This window comes from Petaurus breviceps, unplaced genomic scaffold (genome assembly GCF_028583685.1).
Source record: "Petaurus breviceps papuanus isolate PSGF00001 unplaced genomic scaffold, PetGlider_PUasm1.0 90762, whole genome shotgun sequence".
Lineage (NCBI taxonomy): Eukaryota > Metazoa > Chordata > Mammalia > Diprotodontia > Petauridae > Petaurus > Petaurus breviceps.
The window spans coordinates 586454-609551 of record NW_027187339.1 but is presented as its reverse complement, the minus strand read 5'-3'; the positions used below and the strand labels follow the sequence as shown (position 1 = coordinate 609551).

General features: G+C 45.7%; 2 protein-coding genes across 9 annotated transcripts in view; both read left to right on the top strand.

Moving 5' to 3' along the window:
- Positions 1-10321: 10321 nt before the first annotated feature.
- Positions 10322-20452, top strand: SYNPO2L (synaptopodin 2 like). 4 transcript variants are annotated; one of them, XM_069068249.1, is made up of 4 exons: positions 10322-11038; positions 12315-12466; positions 13007-13521; positions 16440-20452. In XM_069068249.1, the coding sequence occupies exons 2-4, from the start codon at positions 12417-12419 to the stop codon at positions 18596-18598; spliced, it is 2724 nt and encodes a 907-aa protein (XP_068924350.1). In that variant the 5' UTR covers positions 10322-11038; positions 12315-12416; the 3' UTR covers positions 18599-20452. The 4 variants fall into 4 exon arrangements, with proteins under 4 accessions (XP_068924350.1, XP_068924349.1, XP_068924351.1 ...); XM_069068248.1 differs by having other exon boundaries at positions 10322-11151; XM_069068250.1 differs by lacking the exons at positions 10322-11038; positions 12315-12466; positions 13007-13521 and adding an exon at positions 14592-14802.
- Positions 20453-22576: 2124 nt separating this feature from the next.
- MYOZ1 (myozenin 1) overlaps positions 22577-23098 on the top strand; it is a 5098-nt gene continuing 4576 nt past the window's right edge. For all 5 annotated transcript variants that reach the window (XM_069068245.1, XM_069068243.1, XM_069068244.1 and 2 more), the window contains exon 1: positions 22577-22747. The gene's annotated coding sequence lies outside the window, so the exon portion shown is untranslated. The remainder of the gene's footprint in view (positions 22748-23098) is intronic.

Sequence of the window (23098 nt, the reverse complement as noted above, 5' to 3'; positions counted from 1 at the left end):
AAAACCAAGCCAATACAGGGGAATCTTTAATTGCCATTACTATCACATCCTGCCATACTCTGCCCAGATCTCTACTAATTTGGAGTATCATGTTCAATTCTAGAAAGTACATTACCAAAAAAAGGCCCTGTCAAAATGAAGAGTAACCAAATAAGGATGATAAAGGTCCTTCTCTAGCTTTGGAGATAATATGATCAGTTGAAAAAATTGGGGATATATTATAGACTGGAGAAGAGAAACTGGTGGGGACATAACCATTATCATCATAACATATATAGTATATAGTGCTTTAAGGTTTGTGTGCACCTAAGAAATATTCCATTTGATCCTCCAACACCCCATGAAGTAAGTGCTATTTTTGCCCCCATTTTACAGATGAGGAAACTGGAATTGAAGTAACTTACCCAGGTTAACACAGCTGATAGATGTCTGAGCTCAGATTTTACATCATCTTCCTAACTCCCTGTACAGTGCTTTTTACTTAGCTGCCAAATTTTTTTGTCTTCATGTATTTGAAGGATTGTATGTAGAAGAGGGATTTACTATTCCACTTTGCCACAGAAGACAGATATAGGAGCAGGAGACAGAAGTTACAAAGCAGATTCAAGTTCCCTGTAGAAGATATTTTCCTAACACTTGGAGCTATATAAAAGGCAGAATTGGTTGCCTCAGGAGGTAGTGAATTCTTTCTCACTAGAGGTCTTAAGAGGAAGACTGGGTGAACCCTTCTTGATGTTGTAGAGAGGATTTCTGTACAAATGTAGGTTGGAATAGGTAGTATTTGAGGTGTCTTCTAGCTTAGAGAATTTATAATTTTGTGGTGATTTGCAGAGGTAAGCTGTAGCAGAAGGCTTCCAGCACAGTGGATAGCTCCTCTATAGAAGATAATTCTAATAGCTGATACTCATATAGCACTTTTAAAGTTTACGAAGAACAATATATACACCTAGTTTTATCTTCGTTATAACCCTGTAGGTGGTAGGTACTTCAGGTATTATTTTTGCCATTTAAAAAATGAGGAAACTGACTTTAAAATGTAAAGTGATTTGCTTATGATTACATATCTAGTAAGTTAAAGTTAAAGATCAACCCCAAGTCTTGTCTTAAGCTGGATGCAATGATCTTTCCACTATACCACATGAATTTCATTTTGCAGGAATTTGGAAGAGTTCAGGAACAAGAATCATTGATGATGAAAAGTTGTGCATGGGTTGTGATCTGCACTAGTAGAGAGAATCTCTATTACTGATCCATTAAAGAAACACATTTTTATTGCCCTTTACAATTTACAATCACTTTCCTCACAACAAGCTTGTGAGGTAGGTAGTACAGATGCTGTTGTTATCTCATTTTCCAAATAAGTGAACTGAGGCTCAAGAAACATCAGACAAACTGATAATATAAATATCAAGAAATATTTAATAGTCTAATTTGAAATTCCTTGACCATTGATTATGGAAACACTTTAGCTAGTCTTCTTTAATGGAGCCCTCCTTTTTTGGGACCCCAAGCTTTGGAGGAACAGCTTGGACAGTAGCTGCATGAAGCAAACAAGCATTTATTTAGTTACTACTATGTGCCTAGTTTCAGAGGGGGTTTGGAAGAGTAGCTCCAGATTATGTGATAATAGTTATTATATCATATATATGTATGTGTGTGCTTATGTGTATATGCATGTGTGTGTTTGTGTACATATATGTGTATAGACATAAACACACACTCACATATACAAAGTGTTTTGGAGGTAGAAAGTCACCAACAAGCTTGGGAATCAGAAAAGATCTCTTAAAGGGAGTGACACTCAAGTTGAACTTCAAAAGGACTGGAAGGTCCAAAAGAAAGAGTATTTCAGGCATGGTCCATAGCCTGTACAAAGCCTGGAGGTAGGATTTGTATAGGAAAAACAGTAAGTAGACCCCTTTAGCTACAGTATGGAGTACATGAGAAAGAGTAATTTGTAATCAGCCTGGAAAAATAAGTTGGAACTACATTATGAAGGGCTCTAAATGTCAAATAGACAAGTTTACATTTTATCATAGAAGCAGTGGGGAGACAAAGAAATTTCTTGAATAAAGAAATGACAGGTCAGACCTACACTTTAGGAATGGCATCACTTTAGCAACCATGTGGAGTCTAGACTGGAGAAAGGGAAGCAGAGAATGACTCCAAATCATCTGTAAGCAAAACCTCAAAGAAAAACAAAGCTTGGGGGCAGCTAGGTGGCACAGTGAATACAACATCAGCCCTGGAGTCAGGAGGACCTGGGTTCTGATACGGACTGACACACTTAACACAAAAACTAGCCGTGTGACCGTGGGCAAGTCACTTAACCCCAACTGCCCTCCAAAAAAGCAAAAAAAAAAAAGAAAGAAAAACAAAGCTTGGGCACAAGTTCAACTAGAATTTGTGGAAGAGAAGAAGCAAGAGGTTTTTTTTTTTTGTTGTTTTCTTTTTAAGAATTACAGTGATTGGGGGCAGCTAGGTGGTGCAATGAATAAAAGCACTGGCCCTGGAGTCAGGAGGACCCGAGTTCAGTTCTGGCCTCAGACACTTATCACCCACACAAAAAAACTAGCTGTGTAACCTTGAGAAAAAAAAAATTATAGTGATTTTTATAAATGAAATAAGAGTTTAAGAAAAAAAATGGAAAGGAACTGAGATCTATGAAAGAAAGACTTTGAAAGAGAAATAACAGCTTGGTGCAAGAGGTATAAAATCTTGCCCAGGCAATAGACTTCCTGAAAATTAGAATGGAACAAATAGAAATTGATGACTCGACACAACAAGAAATATTAAAAGGAATTTTTTAAAAGACTGAATCTAAGGTATCTCACAATAAAAACAACTGACCTAGAAAACAGATCTAAGAGAGATAATTTAATAATCAGTGGACTACTTGAAGACTATCACTAACACAGAAAAAGAGCTGAGACTTTATATTTCAAGAAACTGTAAAAGAAAACTACCTAGGGCGGCCAGGTGGCTCAGCAAGTAAGAGTACCAGCTCCAGTGTTGGGATGACCTGGAGATCGAATCTCAGGCTCGGACGCTCAGCACCACACCCAGAAATAACTGGCCATGTAACCTTGAGCAAGTTACTTAACCCTGATTGCTTAAAAAAAAAAAAAAAAGAAAACTACCTAGATCTCTTAGAAGCAGAGGGTAAAGTGGAAGTAAAAAAAATCCACCACTCATCTCCTGAAAGAAACCTCCAAATGGAAACTTCCAGGAACATTATAATCAAAGTCCAGAGCTTCCAAATCAAAGTAAAAATACTGCAAGTGGCTGGGAAGAAAGCATTCAAGTACTGAGGAGCCATAGTAAAGATAACATGAAATTTAGCAGCCACCACTTAAAGAAGTGGAAAACTTGGAATACAATATTCCAGAAGGAAAAAGATACAGGCTTATAACCAAGAATAACTTCCCCAGAAAAACGGAATATAACCCTAAGTGGTAAAATAGATCTTTAATGAAACAGAGGACTTCTAAGCATGCCTGATGAAAAGACCAGAATGGGGTAGAAACTGAAATACAAACACAGAAATTAAGAGAAGCATTAAAAAAAAAAAGTAAAGTAAATGTGAGTGACCAATGTTAAAGAGCTTAAGCAAGGTTAAATTATTTACATTATAAAATGGGGAAATAATACCCCTCAGAATCTTATCATCATCAGGCATCATGAAGGGAGCCTAATAAGACAGAGGGTCAGAAAGTAGTTTTGTTATGTTTTAATGGTCTTAAAAGAAGAAAGGGAAGGGAAGGGGAAGGTATTACACCAGGATGGGAGGTGGGGATTTCGATAAATTAGAGTACACAAGTAGAAGACTATACAAACAAAGGGGAATGAGGTGCAGGGAGCAGACAACACTTGAACCTCATCTTTATCTGAACTGGCTAAAGAAGAGAAGACCACACAAACACATTTGGATGAAGAAGTACATTTCATTCACAAAGTACAGAAGAGAAAGAAGGATAGGAAATGTAGATTAGTCATACTTGTTCCTCTTTAATTCCGTTCCTGAATTACCTTTGCCACACCCACCCATATCCTCTACTGAGACACTGTGGTTTAGTGGAAAAAGGGAACTGATTCAAATTTATAAGAGAACAAGTCATTCCCTAATCAATAAACGGATATAGGAAGTAGTTTTCCAAGGAAGAGATTCAAACTTTCAAAAATCATATGAAAAAAGTCCTCTGAATCAAATCTTACCACAGATATTTGCTAGCTGTGACCCTGGTCAAGTCACCTAACCTTTTTCAGCCTCTGTTTCCTTATCTGTGAAATGTGGATAATACTAGCATTTACTTTACAGGGTCATTATGAGGATCAAAATGCTTGGAAAACTTTAAAGCACTACATAAATGTTAGATATTAATGGAATTGTACAATCATTTGAGAGACTAATATTGAAACCTTATTAGAGCAGGAAATAATTTTGCCAGAATACCAATCAGCTAAGTTACATTGTCAGTCAATAAAAATTTAGTAAGCAATGTGTTCAAATAAGGTAATATTTGTAATGCACTCAGCTTGGTTGCCTGACACATAGCAGACACTGTATAAGTGTTATTCCCTGTACCCCTCCCCCCATTAAGAATCTACTATGAGGAAGATGGAGGAGTAAAAGCAAGGACTTGCTTGAGCTCTCCCCTAAACCCCTCCAAATACCTGTAAAAAATGACTCTAGGGATGGCTAGGTGGCTCAGTGAATAGAGCAACGGCCCTGGAGTCAGGAGGACCTGAGTTCAAATCCAGCCTCAGACACTTAACACAAATACTAGCCGTGTGACCTTGGGCAAGTCACTTAACCCCAATTGCCCTCCAAAAAGCAAAAAAAAAAAAAATGACTAAACAAATCCTAGAGATACAGAACACACAAAATGACAGAGTGAAACACATTTCCAGTCCAAGAAAGCCTGGAAAGGCAACAGGAAGGTTCTGTGGCACTGGGCTGAGAGTGGAGCACAGTCCAGTATGGGCCACACCAGCATAGACAGGGCCAGAGCAGGCCTCAGGGTACTGAATCACTTGTAGCTCTGACAATTTCCAGACTTTTCAACCTATATACACCAAAAACAGCAAAGAAGTTCAGTGGGAAAACTCAGTGGGACCTGGGTGAAAGAGGAGCAGGTCTGGCTATGGTCCGGCCCCAGCCCCAGGGCATCGAAGGTGGTGGCAGAGATGGCAACAGTAGCAGCAGCAGTGGCTTTAAAAGGAACAGGATCAAAGGAGAAAATAGAATAAGTGGGGGACGGGATAGATAGAATGGAGGGAAATATAGTTAGTCTTTTACAGAATGACTACTATGGAAGTATTTTGCATAACTACACATGTGTAACCTATATCGAATTATTTGCCTTCTAAATGAGAGTGGATGGGAGAGAATTTGGAACTCAAAGTTTTAAAAACAAATGTTAAAAATTATTTTTACATGCAACTGGGAAATAAGGTATACAGGCAATGAGGTATAAAAATCTATCTTGCCATACAAGAAAATAAGGGGGAAGAGGATAAGAGGGGGGTGGGTGATAAAAGGGAGGGCAGACTGGGGGAAGGGGTAATCAGAATGCACGTCATTTAGAGGTGGGGGGAAAGGAGAGATGGGGAGAAAATTTGGAACTCAAAATCTTGTGGAAATGAATGTTGAAAATTAAAATTTAATTAATAAAAATTTAAAAAAAGAATCTACTATGAGCCAGGCATGGATGCTAAGTACTGGGGATGCAAAAAGGCAAACCACAGTCCTCAAGAAGCTTACAATCTAGTGCCTGTCATATCAAACATCTGAGTTTGCTCATTCCATTGGCCTTTCTCTGATGCCTGTTCTTCCCTTGGCATCTGCCAGCTCCTGCTGCTGCTTAGGCCCTCTGTCTTCCCTGATAACTGGTGATGGGAAAGGGAAGATACCAGCTGTCATTGATGCTCGTAAGGTTGATGCTTGTGGAAGGAGGCAAAGGCAGCCAAGGAGTCCAGTAGAAGCCTGACTTGTTGAGTTCCTGCTAGCTGAGTGTTCTATAACTGCCTGCCATTATGTTGGATTATAAAAGGGGCCTCCTCCACCCATCACATAAATCATATTTGTCACCTGGAGGGCTGTGTCCAAAAGGTCATGAAGAGGAAGCTGCCTCTTCTATGTCCACATTTGGCCCCAGAGTCATTAGTTCTTCAGCAACCAGTTAGGGCTGAAGATGAAGCAAACCCCCCAGAGTTCCTGGGTATCCACCAGAAGCATGCAGAAAATATCTGAGAATGCAAGGGAGAGGGCTCCATTACAATTGAAACAAGTTAAATTTAATAAAGTATAAACTGAATTTAATATCACTACTAAGAGGAACATAGTAACAGAGTTAGTAACACGCAGGAGGGACTTCCCTCAAAAGGTAAATTGTAAGCCACTGTAAGGGACTATAGAGCTGAAAGGCATTATCTATTCCAACCACCTCATTTTATGGATCAGAAAACTGAGGTCCAAATTGTTAAGCAACATTCCCAAAATCACAAAGGTAGTAACAGAGCTGGGATTTGAACACGGTGGCTCTGACCCCACATGCAGTCCTTTTACTTCCCTACTGTGCTTTCCAGGACACAGAAGTCCTGAAGTAGGGGTGTCAAGGAGATTGGCTCAACTATATAAGAGAAAGATCATGATAGAAAATAAAGAAAAATAAGAGATTTACAAGTTGATAAAAAGCCTTAAATGCTTTTTGAAAAAAATCTGATATACTCAACAATTCTGTCACTTAGGGGGTGGCTAGGTGGTTCAGTGAATAGAGCACTGGCCCTGGAGTCAGGAGGCCCTGAGTTCAAATCTGGCCTCAGACACTTAACACTTACTAACCATGTGACCTTGGGCAAGTCACTTAACCCCAATTTCCCTACCCTCCCCCCTCCAAAAAGCAAAAAACAAACAACAGAGAAGAGGTATAATGAAATGAGGGTTGCAGGACTTCTGTGGTAGCACTCAGGAAGCAGAGAGATTAATTAAGTCTCTTGTGACAATTCAAATTTGAGGGGACAAAGGGCTAATGATTAAGGAAGAAAGGAAAGGAAACAAGTATTTCTTAATTGTCCACTATGTACCAGGTACTGTGTTAAGTACCTTACAGATATTCCATCTGATTCTCACAACTCTATGAGGTAGGTCCTATTATTCTGCCCATTTAAAAGTTGAGGAATCTGAGGCAGACAGAGGTTAATGGACCTGAGCAAGTTTACACAATTTGGTGTTTGAGGCTGGATTTGAACTCAGGTCTTCCTAAATCCAGGCCTAGCTTAAACATGCATGAATACCTCTTATGTGCTAGGCACTAGGAGATACACAGAGACTAACAAGATTACTCCTTGCCCGAAAGGCACTTTCAACTTTATGGAGGAACCAGCCAGTGTTAGTGAGAGATTAGAAGCTAGAAAAGGACAGAGTGACAACAGCCAAATAAGACTTTATATGTTAAGCTTGATTTAGAGAGCCCAGGGAAAGGAGAAGATAATGGGATCCAAAATGGAGAAATTGAAAAGTGATAATTACTTGAGAGGAAAACGATAAGTTCATTTTTTAATGTTAAGTTTCAAATAGTAAGACCTAACATGTATTAGGATATAATGAATAGGGTGATGAACTTGGAGTTGGGAAATCCTGGGTATGAATCCTTCCTCGGATACTTACTGTGTGACCCTGGGAAAGTCATTTAAACTCTCTGGTCCTCAGTGTCCTCATATGTAAAATGATGAGGTTGAATTCAATGACTTCTAATGTCCCTTTCAGCTCTAAATCTCTGATCCTACATTTCTATTTTCTCAATTTTCCAATCCAATATTAATACCACTGAAAGCTAATCTACACAAATATAGATAAGCTCATGTTACTCCTCTCCTCAAAACCCTCCGATAGCCCCCTATTCCCTATCAAATAAAAGTTAAAATTCTTTTCATGGCATTTAAAGCACTCTACAACATGGTACCAGCCTCATCTCATTCAACTCTATGCCCTAGCTCAGGAGTGGGGAACCTACAGTCTCAAGGTCACACGTGGCCTTCTAGGTCCTTGGTATGGCCTTTTGACTGAGACCAACTTTTACAGAACAAATCCTTTTACTTAAGGGGATTTGTTCTGTGATATTTGGATTCAAAGGGCTGTACTTGAGGACCCCATTCCTGCCTAGCCAAATGGGTCTACTCATCATCTGATACATGTGAGTTTCATGCTATGATTTCCTATTTTGATACCTTTGTTCATGATGTTCACTATTCTTTAGATAGCCTCTCCCTTAACCACCACCATTTCTCGGTCTGAGAAATTCCTGGCCCATTCTTTCAACCCCACATTGTGTTATCTTCTCAAGGAAGCCTTTCCTTGTCCCAGTTAGTATTGAAACCTCTATGGATCTTACTTAGTACTTGTTTGGGTCCATCTCCAGTCATCCTGATCTATATCTGGCCACTGGACCCAGAGGAGAAAGGGAGACTGGTGACTTTGCATAGCCCTCTCTCTCTGAAATCCAATTCACTTGCAAGTCATGACTTGCTTGATGTCATGGTCCTCTTCAAGAAAAAAAGGGCAGGGATGGCTAGGTGGCACAGTGAATAGAGCACCAGCCCTAGAGTCAGGAGGACCTGATCCAAATCCGGTAACACAAAAACTAGCCATGTGACCTTGGGCAAGTCACTTAACCTCAATTGCCCTACCTTTCACCCCTCCAAAAAGAAAAAAAAGGGCAAACAACAGGTACTTGTTCATACTTCTTTTATACAGTGTATCAAGTTGTACTAGAGTTTGTATATGTGTCATAAGATCATAGAGATATGAAAGGGATCTTAGAGATAATGAAAGATTTCCCTCATTTTAGTTCAACTTCTTCCCCCAACCATTTTGTAAATGAAAAATTTTAAAACCCAGAGATCAGGTGAGTTACCTGAAGTCACTCAGTGAGTATCAGGATTAAGATCTAAACCTAGCTCTTTTGGAAGAATGAATGAATGAAAAAGCATTTATTAAGTGCTAATTATGTGCAAGGCATGGTCATCTTCCCACTGAAAATTTTCTTCTGAACTATTTGGTCTTTTCATATCTAACTATACAAATTCCAGGAAAGGTAGGGATAATGTTTTATCTAAACTTTGTTTCTCCTACAATAGTGCTTTGCACATACTAGGTACTTAAACCTGTTTTTTTTTTAATTTGTTAAACTGTTATTAAAAAAGTAGAGATGGGAAGAGATTTGAGTAACCAGACGTCTCATTAAAATCTAGGTCCAGGGTCTGAATCTAAGCATCCGCTGTCAAGCTTCCTAATATCCAGCTCCTTACTCAAGAGGCATCTAGCCTCACGCCCATTATCTCAAGCCCATTATGGGATGGTCTAGAGTACCACCCCACTTCTCTGCCTATGACTTGACTATCTGTATACTTATTCTTGTCTACTTATTGGTCTCTACCTATCTGTATCCACCTGTCCTTGCTGACCCCATGTATCTTATAGGGGAGAGGGCTGCTTAGAAATTCTCTGCATAGGATCTTGTACAGTAGGAGAGTAGTAATTAATACAGGATCTTGGAGCTGAAAGGAACTGTTGGCACCATCTAGTCCAAACATACCCCCTACAGCATATAGGACAAGTGGTCATCCAGCCTTTGCTTGAAGACTTTTAATGAGAAGAAACCTAAACAGCCTATTCCACAGTAGAAGGAGAGGGAGAAGGAGGAGGAGGAGTAGCAGCAGCAGCAGCAGTAGTAGTAGCAGTAGTAGTAGAAGCAGTAGTAGTAGTAGCAGCAGTAGTAGTAGTAGAAGCAGTAGTAATAGTAGAAGCAGTAGTAGTAGCAGCAGCAGCAGTAGTAGTAGCAGCAGCAGTAGTAGTAGCAGCAGCAGCAGTAGCAGTAGTAGCAGTAGTAGTAGCAGTAGTAGTAGCAGCAGTAGTAGTAGTAGCAGCAGTAGTAGTAGTAGAAGCAGTAGTAGTAGCAGCAGCAGCAGTAGTAGTAGCAGCAGCAGCAGTAGTAGTAGCAGCAGTAGTAGTCAGGATGACTGCTAGTGGCCCAGGATGCATCTGACCTCGGCATCTTCAATGCCTGACCAAGCTCTAATTGCTTCACAGCACCTGCTTCAGCCACCTTTGCAGCCATTGGAATAAAGTGTTCTCATCTGCTTACTCCACCAGGGGAAGTCTTCACATGTTTGGGGTAGACACCCCCTCACTCACCAATAGGTTTGAGGCCTGTCAGTTACCCTCAGCCTGGTTTAGCCAGTCTGTTGAGATGGTTTTAACAGGGTGTGGTCACTTTAAATGCTACACCTTCTTGGTTGGAACCACAGGTGAGAGCTAGATGAATCAGGAGGACACCAAAGGTGATGAGCAGCCCTGAAAAGAGCTCTGCAAGCCCTCACACCAGAAGTTCTAGTCCTCCTGAACACTCCATACACCCCAGCAGTAGTGGTAACAGTAGTAACAGTAGTAATAGCAGCAATAGTAGCAGCAGCAGCAGCAGCAGCAATAGCAATAGTAGATGTCGTTTGGGTGCAACAAGTCTTTCCTGGGGATTCTGCATAATGGTCCAAAGGGTTGGGAGTAGATGAACATTTCTAATGAGAATCTGGCTGTGGCATTAGGGCCCTTGGATAACTGTTATTATTTGCATCTGTGAAGGGGCATTGTCAACTGGCCCACCTATCAGCAGAGAAGGAGAAGTGGTGAGAGGGGTTAGTATCACAGCAGGGCCTGGAGGGTAGGGGTTGTGAGCCCCAAGCAGAAGACATATGGGGAACACAGGAGGGCAAAGAGCTTTGATTAAAATTAGCCGCTGGAGTGGCACAGCCTGAGGAGTTGGGGCGGGGGTGAGCCAACAACTATTTTGAGCACAGCTCCGATTGACGGGACATATGTCCTGGGCAGTACTGAGCCAAGGGATAAGCCACCCAACTGGGGGGAGGGGTAGGAAAGGCCTAGAGGTTGGTAGCAGTAGCAAGACAGACGGGAAGGACAGGGGTTCTAACCCCTCAGCTTTTTCTTGGGATAGTCTCTAAAAGGCAAGGGCCACAGACTGAGGTAAGGTAATGGGTGCTGAGGAAGAGGTTCAGGTCACGCTGTCAGGAGGTGCTCCTTGGGGCTTCCGACTACAAGGGGGTGCTGAGCAAAGGAAACCTTTACAGGTGTCCAAGGTAAGGAAGACCCCCTGATGAGGGGATGGATGCAAAGAAGAAGATAAGGAGGGCTCTGGGGATAGTCACAGGAGGCTACAAGGAAAGAAAGGGTTAGTGGGGGGGGGTACTCTACATCTGGGTGAAGGGGGATGGATCTGAGCACCTGACTTCATACAGTGGCTTTTGGACACAGTCCTGGGTATAGAAAAGAAGGTCGGTTCTGCCTTCGCTCTGTGGGACTCCATAGGTGTTAGACCCTAAAGTCTGGCACCCAGATTTTGGACCGCATGGTCTGTCCCCTATTTCATCCCCATACCATATACCTGAAGGTTCAGGAGGTTTGGGGAGGGATTCATGCTGACCTGCTAACCTGACTAATTTTGCTAGGCTCAGATATTGCAGATTCAGAGAGATCTCTTGCCTGGACTCATAGGGAAGTGGGGAAAAAGGGAATCCTGGCCTGTTTAGAGGATGACACTCTGCACACATAATCCTCCTGAGCTCTCTAAGATTTGGTTGTTGCCATGGGGACATCTTTCCTAAGTATGTAGATATTTTAGGACCCTGAGGGCCAGAGGGGATCATAGGACCCTAGATTTAAAGAAATCCTCTAGTAACTAGAGTTTTACAGAACAAATTCTGTTATTAAGGGCATCTGTTCTATGGAGTCTGGAGTCAGCCACAGGCCTGCTCTTGAGGACCTAGAGGGCCACACATGACCTGAAGGCTGCAGGTTCCCCACCTTCCCTCTAATTCAACTACCTTTGTTTTACAGATGTAGAAACTGAGGCCGAGAGATGTTGTAACTTGTCCAGAGTTGCACAATTAGTAGGCAATAGAGTCTGGATTTGAACTCAGGAGTTATTGGTCAATGTGGGTACAGCTCATGGAAAGCAACCTTGTAGGGAGAAGCCTGTAAAGTCTAACTCTTATTTACAGCATTCCCAAACTTTTTTTTCTCATGCAAAATGCTGATTTCTTCCCTGCATACAGTGGTTCATCTGCTGAATCTGCTCCATTCCCTTTCCTCTACAATTTCTGCTCCCATCTGCTCCAGAGCATAAAACTTTCTATACATTGTGGTCCTTCCTGCCCTAGCCCTTAATTGTGAGGTTCTCCCTATGTGTGTTCCTTATTTTATACCATCTCTCTCTACATTTGTCTAACTTCTATTCCCTCAGATACGAAGGAGAAGTCAGGCAGGCCGAGCAGGGCTTAGAGAACAGGACCAGCTATTGTCTATCAATGGGGCAGCTTGCACTGGTCTTTCCCACGCCAGTGCCATGAACCTCATCGATGCTTCAGGGGCCCAGCTCATCCTTACTGTGCGGAGGTAGGGATTCCTTATTCATCCCTGGTCCATGGCCCATCTGTCCAGCACAGTTCCCATATGTTTCCCCAATTCTGGGCTCTTTCTCAACAACCCGTTCTCAGTTTCCTAAATTCTCATTTGTCTGTGGCTATTTGTGGCTGGAGGGTGTGTGTGTGTGTGTGTGTGTGTGTGTGTGTGTGCTGCGAGAAGGATCATGGGTATGTGACTGGGGTATGTTTGTGTGAATATTGGTGCTTCTCTCCAGCCTGGCCCACCTCTTTCCCAGCCTCTCTTCTTCTCAGCCTCTTTCTGCCCACATCTCACCACATCTTCCTGTTTCACCCTCTTTCTCCTGTGGCCCCTTTTCTTTCTTGTCCTCATCACCCCCCTCCCCAGCCCTGCTAGACCTGTTCTTATGTTCTAAGCGCATTTTCTGCACTTTGACCAAAGTCTTTTCCTTCTTTAGTCCATCCCTAGCAGTTTCTGTGTCAACTCATTTTCCCATCTTTACCCAACCTATGTCTTGTGACCTGACACTGCATTCTTCTCTGCTATTCACAGGGTAGGAAACGTAGCACCTGTTCGTTCTCCATCCCCTGGTGAGCTTCGGGTATTGTCTCCTTCATCTCCACTGAGTCCTGAGCCCCCTGGGGCTGCAGCTCCTCAGCCTCTTCAGCCAGGAAGCCTGCGATCACCCCCAGACAGTGAGGCATATTATGGGGAAACAGACAGTGATGTAGATGGCTCTGCCACCCAGGAGAAGCCCCGGCGTCCCCGTCGCAGAGGTCCCACCAGACCCACACCTCCAGGGGCCCCACCAGAAGAGGTCTATTTATCTGATAGCCCTGCAGAGCCTGCCCCAGCCTCTCTGGAGTCCCCGGCTTTGGGAGGCAGCCGAGTGAGTTCTCCATCCTGGGAAGATGGGGCATCTATTCAACCACCTCCAGCTGAAGCTCTGTTGTTACCTCATGGCCCACTCCGACCTGGGCCCCATCTCATCCCCATGGTGGGGCCCGTGCCTCATCCAGTGGCTGATGATCTCACCACCAGTTACACCCAGAAAGCCAAGCAAGCCAGTGAGTGACTGACACCCTTCCTCAAAGCTTGGAACCCAAATCTCTCTCTTCGAGTCCTCATTCTAGGCTTTTCCTTCTGCCTGACTCATCTTTCCCCTTGAATTTATTCTGAGAGAATAGGCAAGGAGAGAGGTAGTGGTAAAAGGGAACAACAACATTTCCGTGCTCCCCCCATTGGGTGGGGGTTTTTCCCCTTCTTGATTCAGAATAGTGAGAAGACTCAGCTGGATCAACTCAGGGGCCAGAAAGGGCCCCAGGGCAAGGAGAGGAGGGAGTATGAACAGATGCAGAGATGTTTGGCACAGCAGGGGCAGAGAGACATGGGGAGTATTTGGAGGTCATGTTAGAAAACGTCAGGGTTATTTGTAGGTAGGATATCAGAGCTGGTAAAGAAAGCTGGGAGGAGGAGTCAAGAGAATTTGTAAGCAGAGTTAGAAATAGTGGAGTATGTGAAACTAGGGTGAAATCATGAGAGGCCTGGTAAATGGGGAAGGGTAAAGAGAGAGGTCTCCAACTCTTTTATTTCTAGCAAGAATGTGGATCTGTGCAGAGGAGGCCAGTAAGTACCACTTATCTCAGGCTCTTTGCTATTTTTGGTGTGGACTATAGAACAGGGTCTAAGAGTACCACCCCCAGGACTTCCCTGGCATGCCAAAAGCCTCAGACGGCCCTCCAACCCCCTAACTTCCTCCCTATCCACTCTCCTCACTCCAGATTTCAGGATCACAGAACTTCATAGTTTGGCAGACAGAACAACATTATTTAGAGAGAATATCAGATCCCTAGGAGGTTTCTAAACTGTATAAAAAGACTCCCACATTTCACACAGAGATTCATGCCTAGTGTTCCACCCTTGTTGAAATTCTTATCTTTGTCTCCCATCTTCCATCTCCTCCCCCCTTGCCCCTCAACTCCTAGTATCTTAGTCTATGGGCCAGGGATATTTTTAACCAGGCAGTTCTCATGCCTGAAACTCATTGTTTGATGGGAGGTAGGCAGATGCCTATGTCCATCATAGCAGGACTTGTGGTGGGGTGGGGTTAGGGGAGGGGGACTAAGAATCAAAAATAGCCCAATGAGCTCACTCAGCTGCCAGCTCTGAGGCCAAGACAAAGAGGCTTTAAAAGGTGTTGGGGGAGGCCCAAGCTGGTCCTGCTCCAAACAACGGTGCCTTGATCAGCATGGAGACCTTCAAACCTCTCAGCCAGGAGCCCCTCAGCCAAGCCAGCTGGGACAAGGCCCCAGGCTCTGGATCTGAGCAGCAGGACCAACCATATGCAGGTATCACCCGCCCATATTGAAAAAGTACCTAGGAACTGGGATGGTAGGATATCATGGGGAGACAGGAGTGGGAGGTCTAAGGGAAAGGTTGCATCTCTTTCCTCCCTCATCTTTCCCCTTCTCCTTCCACCTTCCCTGAATAACAAGCTGGGGCTGCCTCCCTTTTCAAGAAATGGGCTGATGTTCACATCAGGGAAAGTGTTTATGGGTTTACCTTTGTAATATAGGGCACATGAGGAGAGCAGATGAACAACAGTTGGTATTTGTAAATGTGTATGGAAAAGAGTGAGAACACATTTGAGAGTTCTTATATTTGAGCATGTGTGTAAACTTTTGTATGGTTCCACGTGAGCAGAGAAAATGTCTAAGAATGAGAGCCCAGAGTGGGAATGTCTTTATATGTACATGTCAAGAATTTATGCTGTGTTTTATGGATTGGGCTGGGGCCCTAACAATCACATGGCTTGGTAACTTGAATGCCAGGACAGTAAGGGCCCAAGAACTGGGAATTCCTGGGAATCCTGGACCCAGGAATAGGTAGTATCTAAGTCACAGGCGGGGTCGTGGGCTGAACTGGGCATCACATGGATACCATTCTCTTCCCCTGGCCACGCCCTGCCCCATGGTGCTGAGAAGGCACAGCAGCTGGGTGTTCCCTTTTGTTCACATTCCCTCCTGGTGCAGTGGCTTCAAGGCAGCTCTGGCCCAGAAGGACAGTATCTTTCATGCCACCACCTCCTTCACCTCCAAACTGATTAGGGGGTGAGGGTGGAATTCAACTGGTGACTCTGAAGCATCAACAATCATTGTGAGTAGCATGGGTATGGAGTGTGAGGGGTTATGCTAAATTTCATTAAAATGTTAGCTGGATACAAAGAGACCTCTCCCTCCAGGAGAGGGACATGTAGAATGCGTATAAATGGGGGTGTATATGTGTGAGTGTGACAGCACGTGTAGCCAATCTGTAAATTCTTGTTCAGTTGATTGTAGTCTGAGTTGGGTAAAGGGAGGCAGAGCTCCTTTCTCACATGGTCCCCTGGAGGAGGAGAGTACCCCTTATCTTCTTTGTCTCCTTGATCCTTGTTTTATCTCTCTGCCTGTGAGAGGTGCCACCAGAGTCAAAGATGGAGGCCAGGGAAGGGTTAGGGATGTCGGGGGCAGGGAGGGAGCTCAATAGAGCACTGCTTTGGGAGGACAAAAGCAGAGCTAGGAGAATGAGGGATGAGGAGCAGAGACAAAGGGACTGGGAAGAGGGCAAAGGTCAGCCATGGAGGCAGGTTTGTCAGTTAAGCCAGCTAAATTTTGTCTTTACTCCAGTTGCCCTTGGTTTCACCTTCAGCCCCTAGGAGCAAACCACCTTACCCCTTCTACACATGGATTGTGTGTGGCCTTTGGATATGGGAAATAGGAATAGTGTAAAAATGGGCTTTTCTTTAGGCAGGAGACACTAGATGGTCAGTATGGCTTGTAAGGACTAGGAGGTAAAGAGCAAAGAAAAGAGGAGGCTGACCTGGGTGGGGAAGAGCCCACAGGACTCAGCTGTCTAGGGTGGGGAACAGGACTTCTTGGAGGGTAAGGGAACCTAGCATAAGCTCCACAAGGTCCACTGACCATTCCCCTCCCTTCATTTCCTTCAGAACTGCAGCACACTGAAAGTGTCCAAGAGAAGAACATAAAGGAGGCCAAGACCAAATGCCGGACGATTGCATCCCTGCTGACAGCTGCACCCAATCCCCACTCCAAGGGTGTGCTTATGTTTAAGAAAAGGAGGCAACGGGCCAAGAAGTACACCCTGGTCAGCTTTGGGGCTGCAGCAGGAGAGGGAGCAGGGGCAAGGGGTGAGGAGGAAGAAGAAGACGGCATTCCTCCAACCAGTGAGTCTGAGCTGGAGGAGGAGACCTTCTCAGACGCCCGAAGCCTCACTAACCAGTCAGACTGGGATAGCCCCTATCTGGACATGGAACTGGCCCGCTCAGGTTCAGGCACAGCAGAAGGGCAGGGACCAGGACCAGGGGGTGGCCTCAGTGAAGCTTCAGGGAGAGGGGCACAGCTTTTTGAGCAGCAACGGCAGCGGGCAGCCTCTAGCTCCCTGGAACAACCTAATGACACTCCCCCATCCCTAATGAATGGGAGGGGCCCTCCACCCCCACGGCCCCAGAGCACCCCCCCAGAGGTAGCTTTGTTACCCCCCAGTCCAATGCCACCCCCTGCCACCAGTCTCATTCCTTTAGCTCCTGTGGGGGGAGCGCCTCTCCCAGCCACAGGCATTTTCAATCGGTCAGCAAGGCCATTCACTCCAGGATTCCAAGGGCAGCGCCCAGTCACCACTTCAGTTGTTTTCCGTCCCCTTGCCCCAAAGAAGGCAAATGAAAGTCTCAGGAGTCCCAGTCCTGTTCTTCCCCCCTTCTTGTCATCACCCCAAGGTCCCAGCCTTACCCCCAGCTTCTCTACCCCAAAGGATTCTGGCAATATACCAGTCTCCATCTCCACCAATGCCCCAAGCTCCTCAGGCCCGGTGACAGCTACCACCTCCTTGTATATCCCTGCCCCAAATAGGCCCATTACACCTGGAGGTCCCCCTGACTCTCAGGCCTCTCACAGCACGGCTGCCATGACCTCTACTGCTTCCATCTTCCTGTCTTCGCCCCTGAGGCCAATTGGACTCCCCATGGCATCCAATCCAAGTAACCTTGCCCCTGAGGCTCCCAGTACCCGGGAGCAGAGAATATCTGTGCCTGCCCCCCGCACAGGCATCCTGCAGGAGGCACGACGCAGAGGAGGGCGTAAACAAATGTTCCGTGGGGGGAATGAAGAGAAAAAGAATTCACCCAACCCTGAGCTGCTGTCATTGGTACAGAACTTGGATGAGAAACCCAGAGCAGGAGGGACTGAGTCTGGTCCTGAAGAGGATGCCCTGAGCCTAGGGGCTGAAGCCTGCAACTTCATGCAACCTACAGGGGGCCGAAGTTTCAAGACCCCACCCCCTGTGACACCTAAGACCCCACCCCCTGTGACACCTAAGACCCCACCCCCTGTGGCACCCAAGCCTGCACCTCGGGGCCTTCCTGATGGTCTAGTGAATGGGACTGTTCCCTCCACAGGTGTCCTTCCTGAACCACCTAGGCTACAGGGCCGAGGTGGAGAGCTATTTGCCAAGAGGCAGAGCCGGGTAGATAGGTATGTAGTGGAAACCACACCTGGCCCTGGTCCCAGCCCAATCTTTAGCTCCCAACCCCGAAGCCCCTCTCCTACCCCTTCATTGCCTCCTTCATGGAAATACTCCCCCAATATCCGTGCCCCACCTCCCATTGCCTACAATCCACTGCTTTCTCCATTTTTCCCACTGGCTTCCCGGACCCTTCCCGGTCGAACGCAGTCTCAGGGACCCCTAACAACCACAAAGCCAGGCATCAAAGCCATCGACTTCATGAGGCACCAGCCTTACCAACTCAAAGCTGCCATGTTCTGCTTTGATGAGATTCCTCCAACTCCTGGCCCTATCCCCCCAGGGTCTTCTAAGACCACTCGAGTCCATGAGATACGTCGATTCTCCACCCCAGCTCCCCAACCCACTTCTGAGCCCCTGGCCCCCACTGTGCTCACTCCCAGAGCAGCCACTTCACTAGATGAGCCCGTCTGGAGAGTAGAGATACCTCCAGCTCCAACTCCAGAGCCTCCTCGAGGGCTTGGAGCGTCCCCTGGTTCCTGCAGCTTCCAGGTGGCCAGACCCCGGTTCTCAGCTGCCAGCTCTGGATTGCAGGCACATGTGTGGAGGCCTGGAGCAGGCCATCAGTGAATTGGGCACTGCCAAGGGAGTCAGAAAACAGAGTACTTAGCAAGGTCCCAGCTGTTTCTGCCACCCCAAATCCTCTCTAGATACCTGGAGAAAGTTGCCCTGCCAGGGTAGGCTTGGTACTTCCTTTTCTGGCTCTTTCTGTCTGTCTAGCTTTCTCTGCTTTGATATCTCTTGCCTCTTTTTTTTTTTTGTCTATTTCTCAGCTTGTGTGTCTCTGCCTTTTTCTCCCTAATCATTCTATTATTATGCCCATCTATTTGTGTCCTTCTCCTTTGATGCTTTGCTTTTCTTTGTTGGCCTGTAGTGAGTTGACTGAACCCAAATGTGAAGAGAAAGCCCTGCTCTGGTAGCCTTAGGCCTGGGTCACCCACGAGAGGAGTTTGCTGCCCTGGCAGGTAGCAGAGAGACCAGGCTCTGATCCTTGTTTGTTCTGGGTCTCTCCTTTCTCCTCTTCTCCAAACCTGGCTCACACTTGAACATGTGTGTTTGTGTGTCCCTAAGGTGAGGAGGAGTAGGGAGGCAAGTTCCAACAGGGAGGGGTTCTACTTGCTGCTCTGCTAAGGTCACATATAGAAAAATAAGCCTTTTTGTTAAAGAGAAGATGAGGGAGGATTCATTTATCTCTCACAGGTGATCTATTTGGCACCCCACAGGACTAAGACATATTTTGGAAATGAGGGAGTCTAAATGTCATAACTGCTGAAATGGCTTTCTAATCCCTAAAACCTTTTCTCCTTTCAGCACATACTTCTAGTCCCTCCTTAAATCTCAGTCAACCACACTTGCTATGGGGATAGGGTGGGAGCAGAGAAACTGATGGCCCAGGGAAACTTTGGGGAGGGAGATAAGAGGGAGACAAGTTTGGAGTGAAGATAGATTTCTCAGGATGGGAGGAGGGTGGGAATTTCCAAGGTAAATTCCATGTAATCCAAATAGTGGGTTGTGGAGAAAGGAAAACTTCCTCTGAGCAGGGATGAACCATTGGCTTCTCGACCTCATGGCTCTAAGTCAGAAGAAGCTACTACTCTAGGACATGGCTCTAGGACAGAAACTGGGGGGAAAAGAGAAGCTGCAGTGACCAGGCCAGAGTGAGGCAAAGTTCAGGGCTGTGAGAATGCGTGTTGGCAGAATGAAAGTGGGTAAAGACAGATGGTGTGGGAGAAGGAAAATATTACTGAACTTAAGGGACAGGAGTTGTTAGCAGAGTCAGGGAGGGATGACAGTAGAGTGTATATCAGTAAAGTACAATGATAATAATAGCTAACATTTATACAGCACTTACACTGTGCTGAGTGCTTTACAGTATCTCATTTGAGCCTCACAACTCAGGGAGGTAGGTGCTATTATTATTCTCATCTTACAGGTGAGAAAACAGAGGCACACAGAAGTTACAGAGACTTGCCCCAGTCACACAGCTAGTAAGTGACTGAGACTGAATTGGAACTTGAGACATCCTCACCCCAGGCCTAGTGCTCTATCCACCTAGCTTCTGATGTCTGGGGAGAAGATCCTCAGAGCCTGTGCTACTCCCTTTGTGTCTGTCCTTCAGTCTGTACTCCTGCTACAGGCATTATGAGCATCGGGGTGGGGGCAGAAAAACATCCAGAACCACAGTCTCCTAGCCCTTCCCATTCCCATAGGACTCATGTCCCCACTTCCCTGCTTCAGGCTTTAGACTCTGCTCACTGAGCTGGGGGTGGGAGTGAGGGGTTAAGGGGAAGGGGAGCAAAATAAGAGATGCACTCCTCCCCCAACCACCTCTGCTGCTTGGTTTTTAAGTTTTCCCTTATGTCTCAGGTGTGAGTCACTCTTCTTTGATTTGTGCACAGTAATAAACTTGTATTCCACATCTTATTAGCTACCTTGCCTCTCAATCATGCCTTTGTCCTCAGCTGCTACACGACAGCTTCTTTGAATGTTCTTCAGCTCCCCTTGGGTCCTGTTCATTCCCTGCTTTCCTCATCTGTCTACCTCCTCTTCCCTATTCTCCCCCACATCCCTCTTATTATTCATTTTATTTGGACCTTCTTTTGTTTTTCTCTATCATCTCCCAGTAATACACACACACACATATATGTATGTTATATATAAAACATGCATATACACATACACATACACACACACTTTCTCCATTTCCCTCAAGTATCACATGACAGAGAATTGATTCTGCAACTAGAACTGAGAGAAGATCTTTGAGACTACAGGTCCTGTTGTACCTAGACTTTTGTCCATCACTGGGAATCTTGGCATGGGGCTGGTGATAGTGAAGAAAGCCCAAGACTGGTCAGAAAGCAAAAATTACCACTTTGGAGGGCTTTTAGGAAAGGGAGAAAGCCACACCTCCTATCCTGTCAGTAGGGGGCATGCTTCTGCCACTAATCAGCCCAAGCCTCCCTGAAAGATCCTCGGGAATCATAAAATTCCCATAGAAACCTAAGGTGTAGGCAGGTGGGCATATGGGTGTATCGCTCTCACCAGGTGATTCTAATCAATCACAGAAACCAATATTTGCTGGTTTGTTTTTTAACTTATTTTGAATCAGGGTAGGTGGGCAGGAATGAGGACAGCAGGTACTAGGGACCCAGACTCATTTGGGTAGCACCCCAAAAATGCAGACCTCAGGGTGGTGGGAGGTGTTTTGGGATTTAGGGAGCCATTCCCTAAAGTAGCTAAGGCTCAACAAGGAAAAGGTCAAGGACACTGACAAAAGGAGTGTTGGGAGATAGATCCCAGATGCAAACGTAAATACACTGGAAAGCACTGGGGTAGGGATAGACAAAACAGGGTGAAGTGCAAGGTTTGAGGGGGATGCAAAGTAGAAGTCTCTCAAAGAGGTTCTTAAAATCAGATCATTAGCTGGATCGGGGTGGGGTGGAAATAATGGTAACAATAATAATGGACTTCTGGCTTAAGATTGACAAGTCTTGGCAGGGCTACTGGGGAGTGTGAGGCTGGTGAATCACTGGAGCTCGGGAATTCTGAGTGGCAGTGGGGCCAAAGTGTCCAAACTAAATCTAGACCCCAGATGGTGAGCTCCCCTGGGTCAGTAGGGGTGAACCCCCCAGGTCAGAACCTGAAATCCAAGTTTCCAGCCTGATCAGCTCTGGGGTCAGCTCGTCAGTGGCTGTGGCACATCCAACCTGGGTGAGATAAGGAGACCCAAACAAACAAAAAAAAAAAGAATGGAAGTTAAGTAAAAGAACCTGAAAGTTTGGGAGACCCAAAAAGAGCTAGCAGGGCTGGAGAACCTGAAGGTACGTCTTGGGGCTTGTCATCCAAAACTTTTGAGCTCCAGACTCAGCACTCACAAAAACAAACATTGCTTATAAGAGCTAGGGACCAAGAATCCACCTGCCCTCTCTTGAAAAAGCTACTGGAAATTCTGGAGCAGAGGTTAGACGGGAAAAAGAGAAAGAACATACAGATTGTAAAAGGAGAAGGTAGAAGGAGCTGGACCCTACAAGCACTGGGGGCCTGAGGTTCATTCAGGGGCCCCCTGGGAGAGAAGGATCTACCTAAAGGTAAGGTCTGCTCCTCCTCTCCCAACCAGAATAATCTGGGTGTTCAGAACATGTTAGATTTCAGTCACAGTGAAATCACCTTTCTTTTCCTCACTGATCTTTCAGGTTCCCTCTGCACACCTCACCCCTCTCCTCCACTTCCCCCCAGGTCCTCCAAGGAGCAACTGTTGGTCTCCATATCTTCATCTCCATACGGTAGTAAGACCCGAATGTCACTTCACCCCTAGGGGCTTCTTTGTCCTAGATACTTTTTAGGTCTTTGTCTCCAGATAATAGGAGAGAGGGAAATGGACAAAGAAGGCTCAGATCAATCTTGAATATAGCTCAGACAACTCAGTTGGTCCTCTCTCTGCCTGGAGGGCGGGGTCTTAGGCCAGGGTCTCAGTCTTCCCCAATGCCATCTGAGCTGCTCTCACTCATCATCTCTATTAATAACCCCCCCCCTCCACCACCCCCACACCCGCCCAGCTCAGGTTCTCAGGTCAGAGCTACTCAGCTCTCCACAGCAACTGGACCCCTGGGGGAGATACTAACCATACCCACTCCTGCCACAAACTCCCAACCTGTTCAGCCTAAGGGTCTGAAGCGCCCAGTGGGACTGGTCCTGTGTCTGTAGCTGTGACCCTTGGTGAGTGCCACCCTACCTCTTCACCCAGCTGTCCCATGGAGGGGGGAGGGTGTGGGTGGAGAATGTATGAAGTAAAGATCATCAGGAAGATTGAAAGAAGAGCCAGGGCGTTTAGGGAGCAGGGAATGAAGGCTGCAGGTTGGACAGCTTTGGGAGAGGGGGGTGGCTGGGTCAAAGAAATGGGGGGAGAGCATTGGAAAAAAGGGAAAGGGGCTCAGGAAGTCTGGAGCTGAGTGGGAATGGGGAGCTAGGAGAGGGAGTTCAAGGAGATGGGGATGAGTCCATCAAAAGGCTTTAACTTTAACCTGACTAGGTGGCTAGCCCTTGCAATTATATAAAAGCTGTAACTGG

Coding starts and splice junctions, on each gene's coding strand:
- SYNPO2L (XM_069068248.1), top strand. CDS start 11,047: ATGGGTGCTGAGGAAGAGGTTCAGGTCACGCTGTCAGGAGGTGCTCCT. Junction 11,152..12,314: donor AACCTTTACAGGTGTCCAAG/GTAAGGAAGACC, acceptor CTATTCCCTCAG/ATACGAAGGAGAAGTCAGGC. Junction 12,467..13,006: donor CTCATCCTTACTGTGCGGAG/GTAGGGATTCCT, acceptor TGCTATTCACAG/GGTAGGAAACGTAGCACCTG.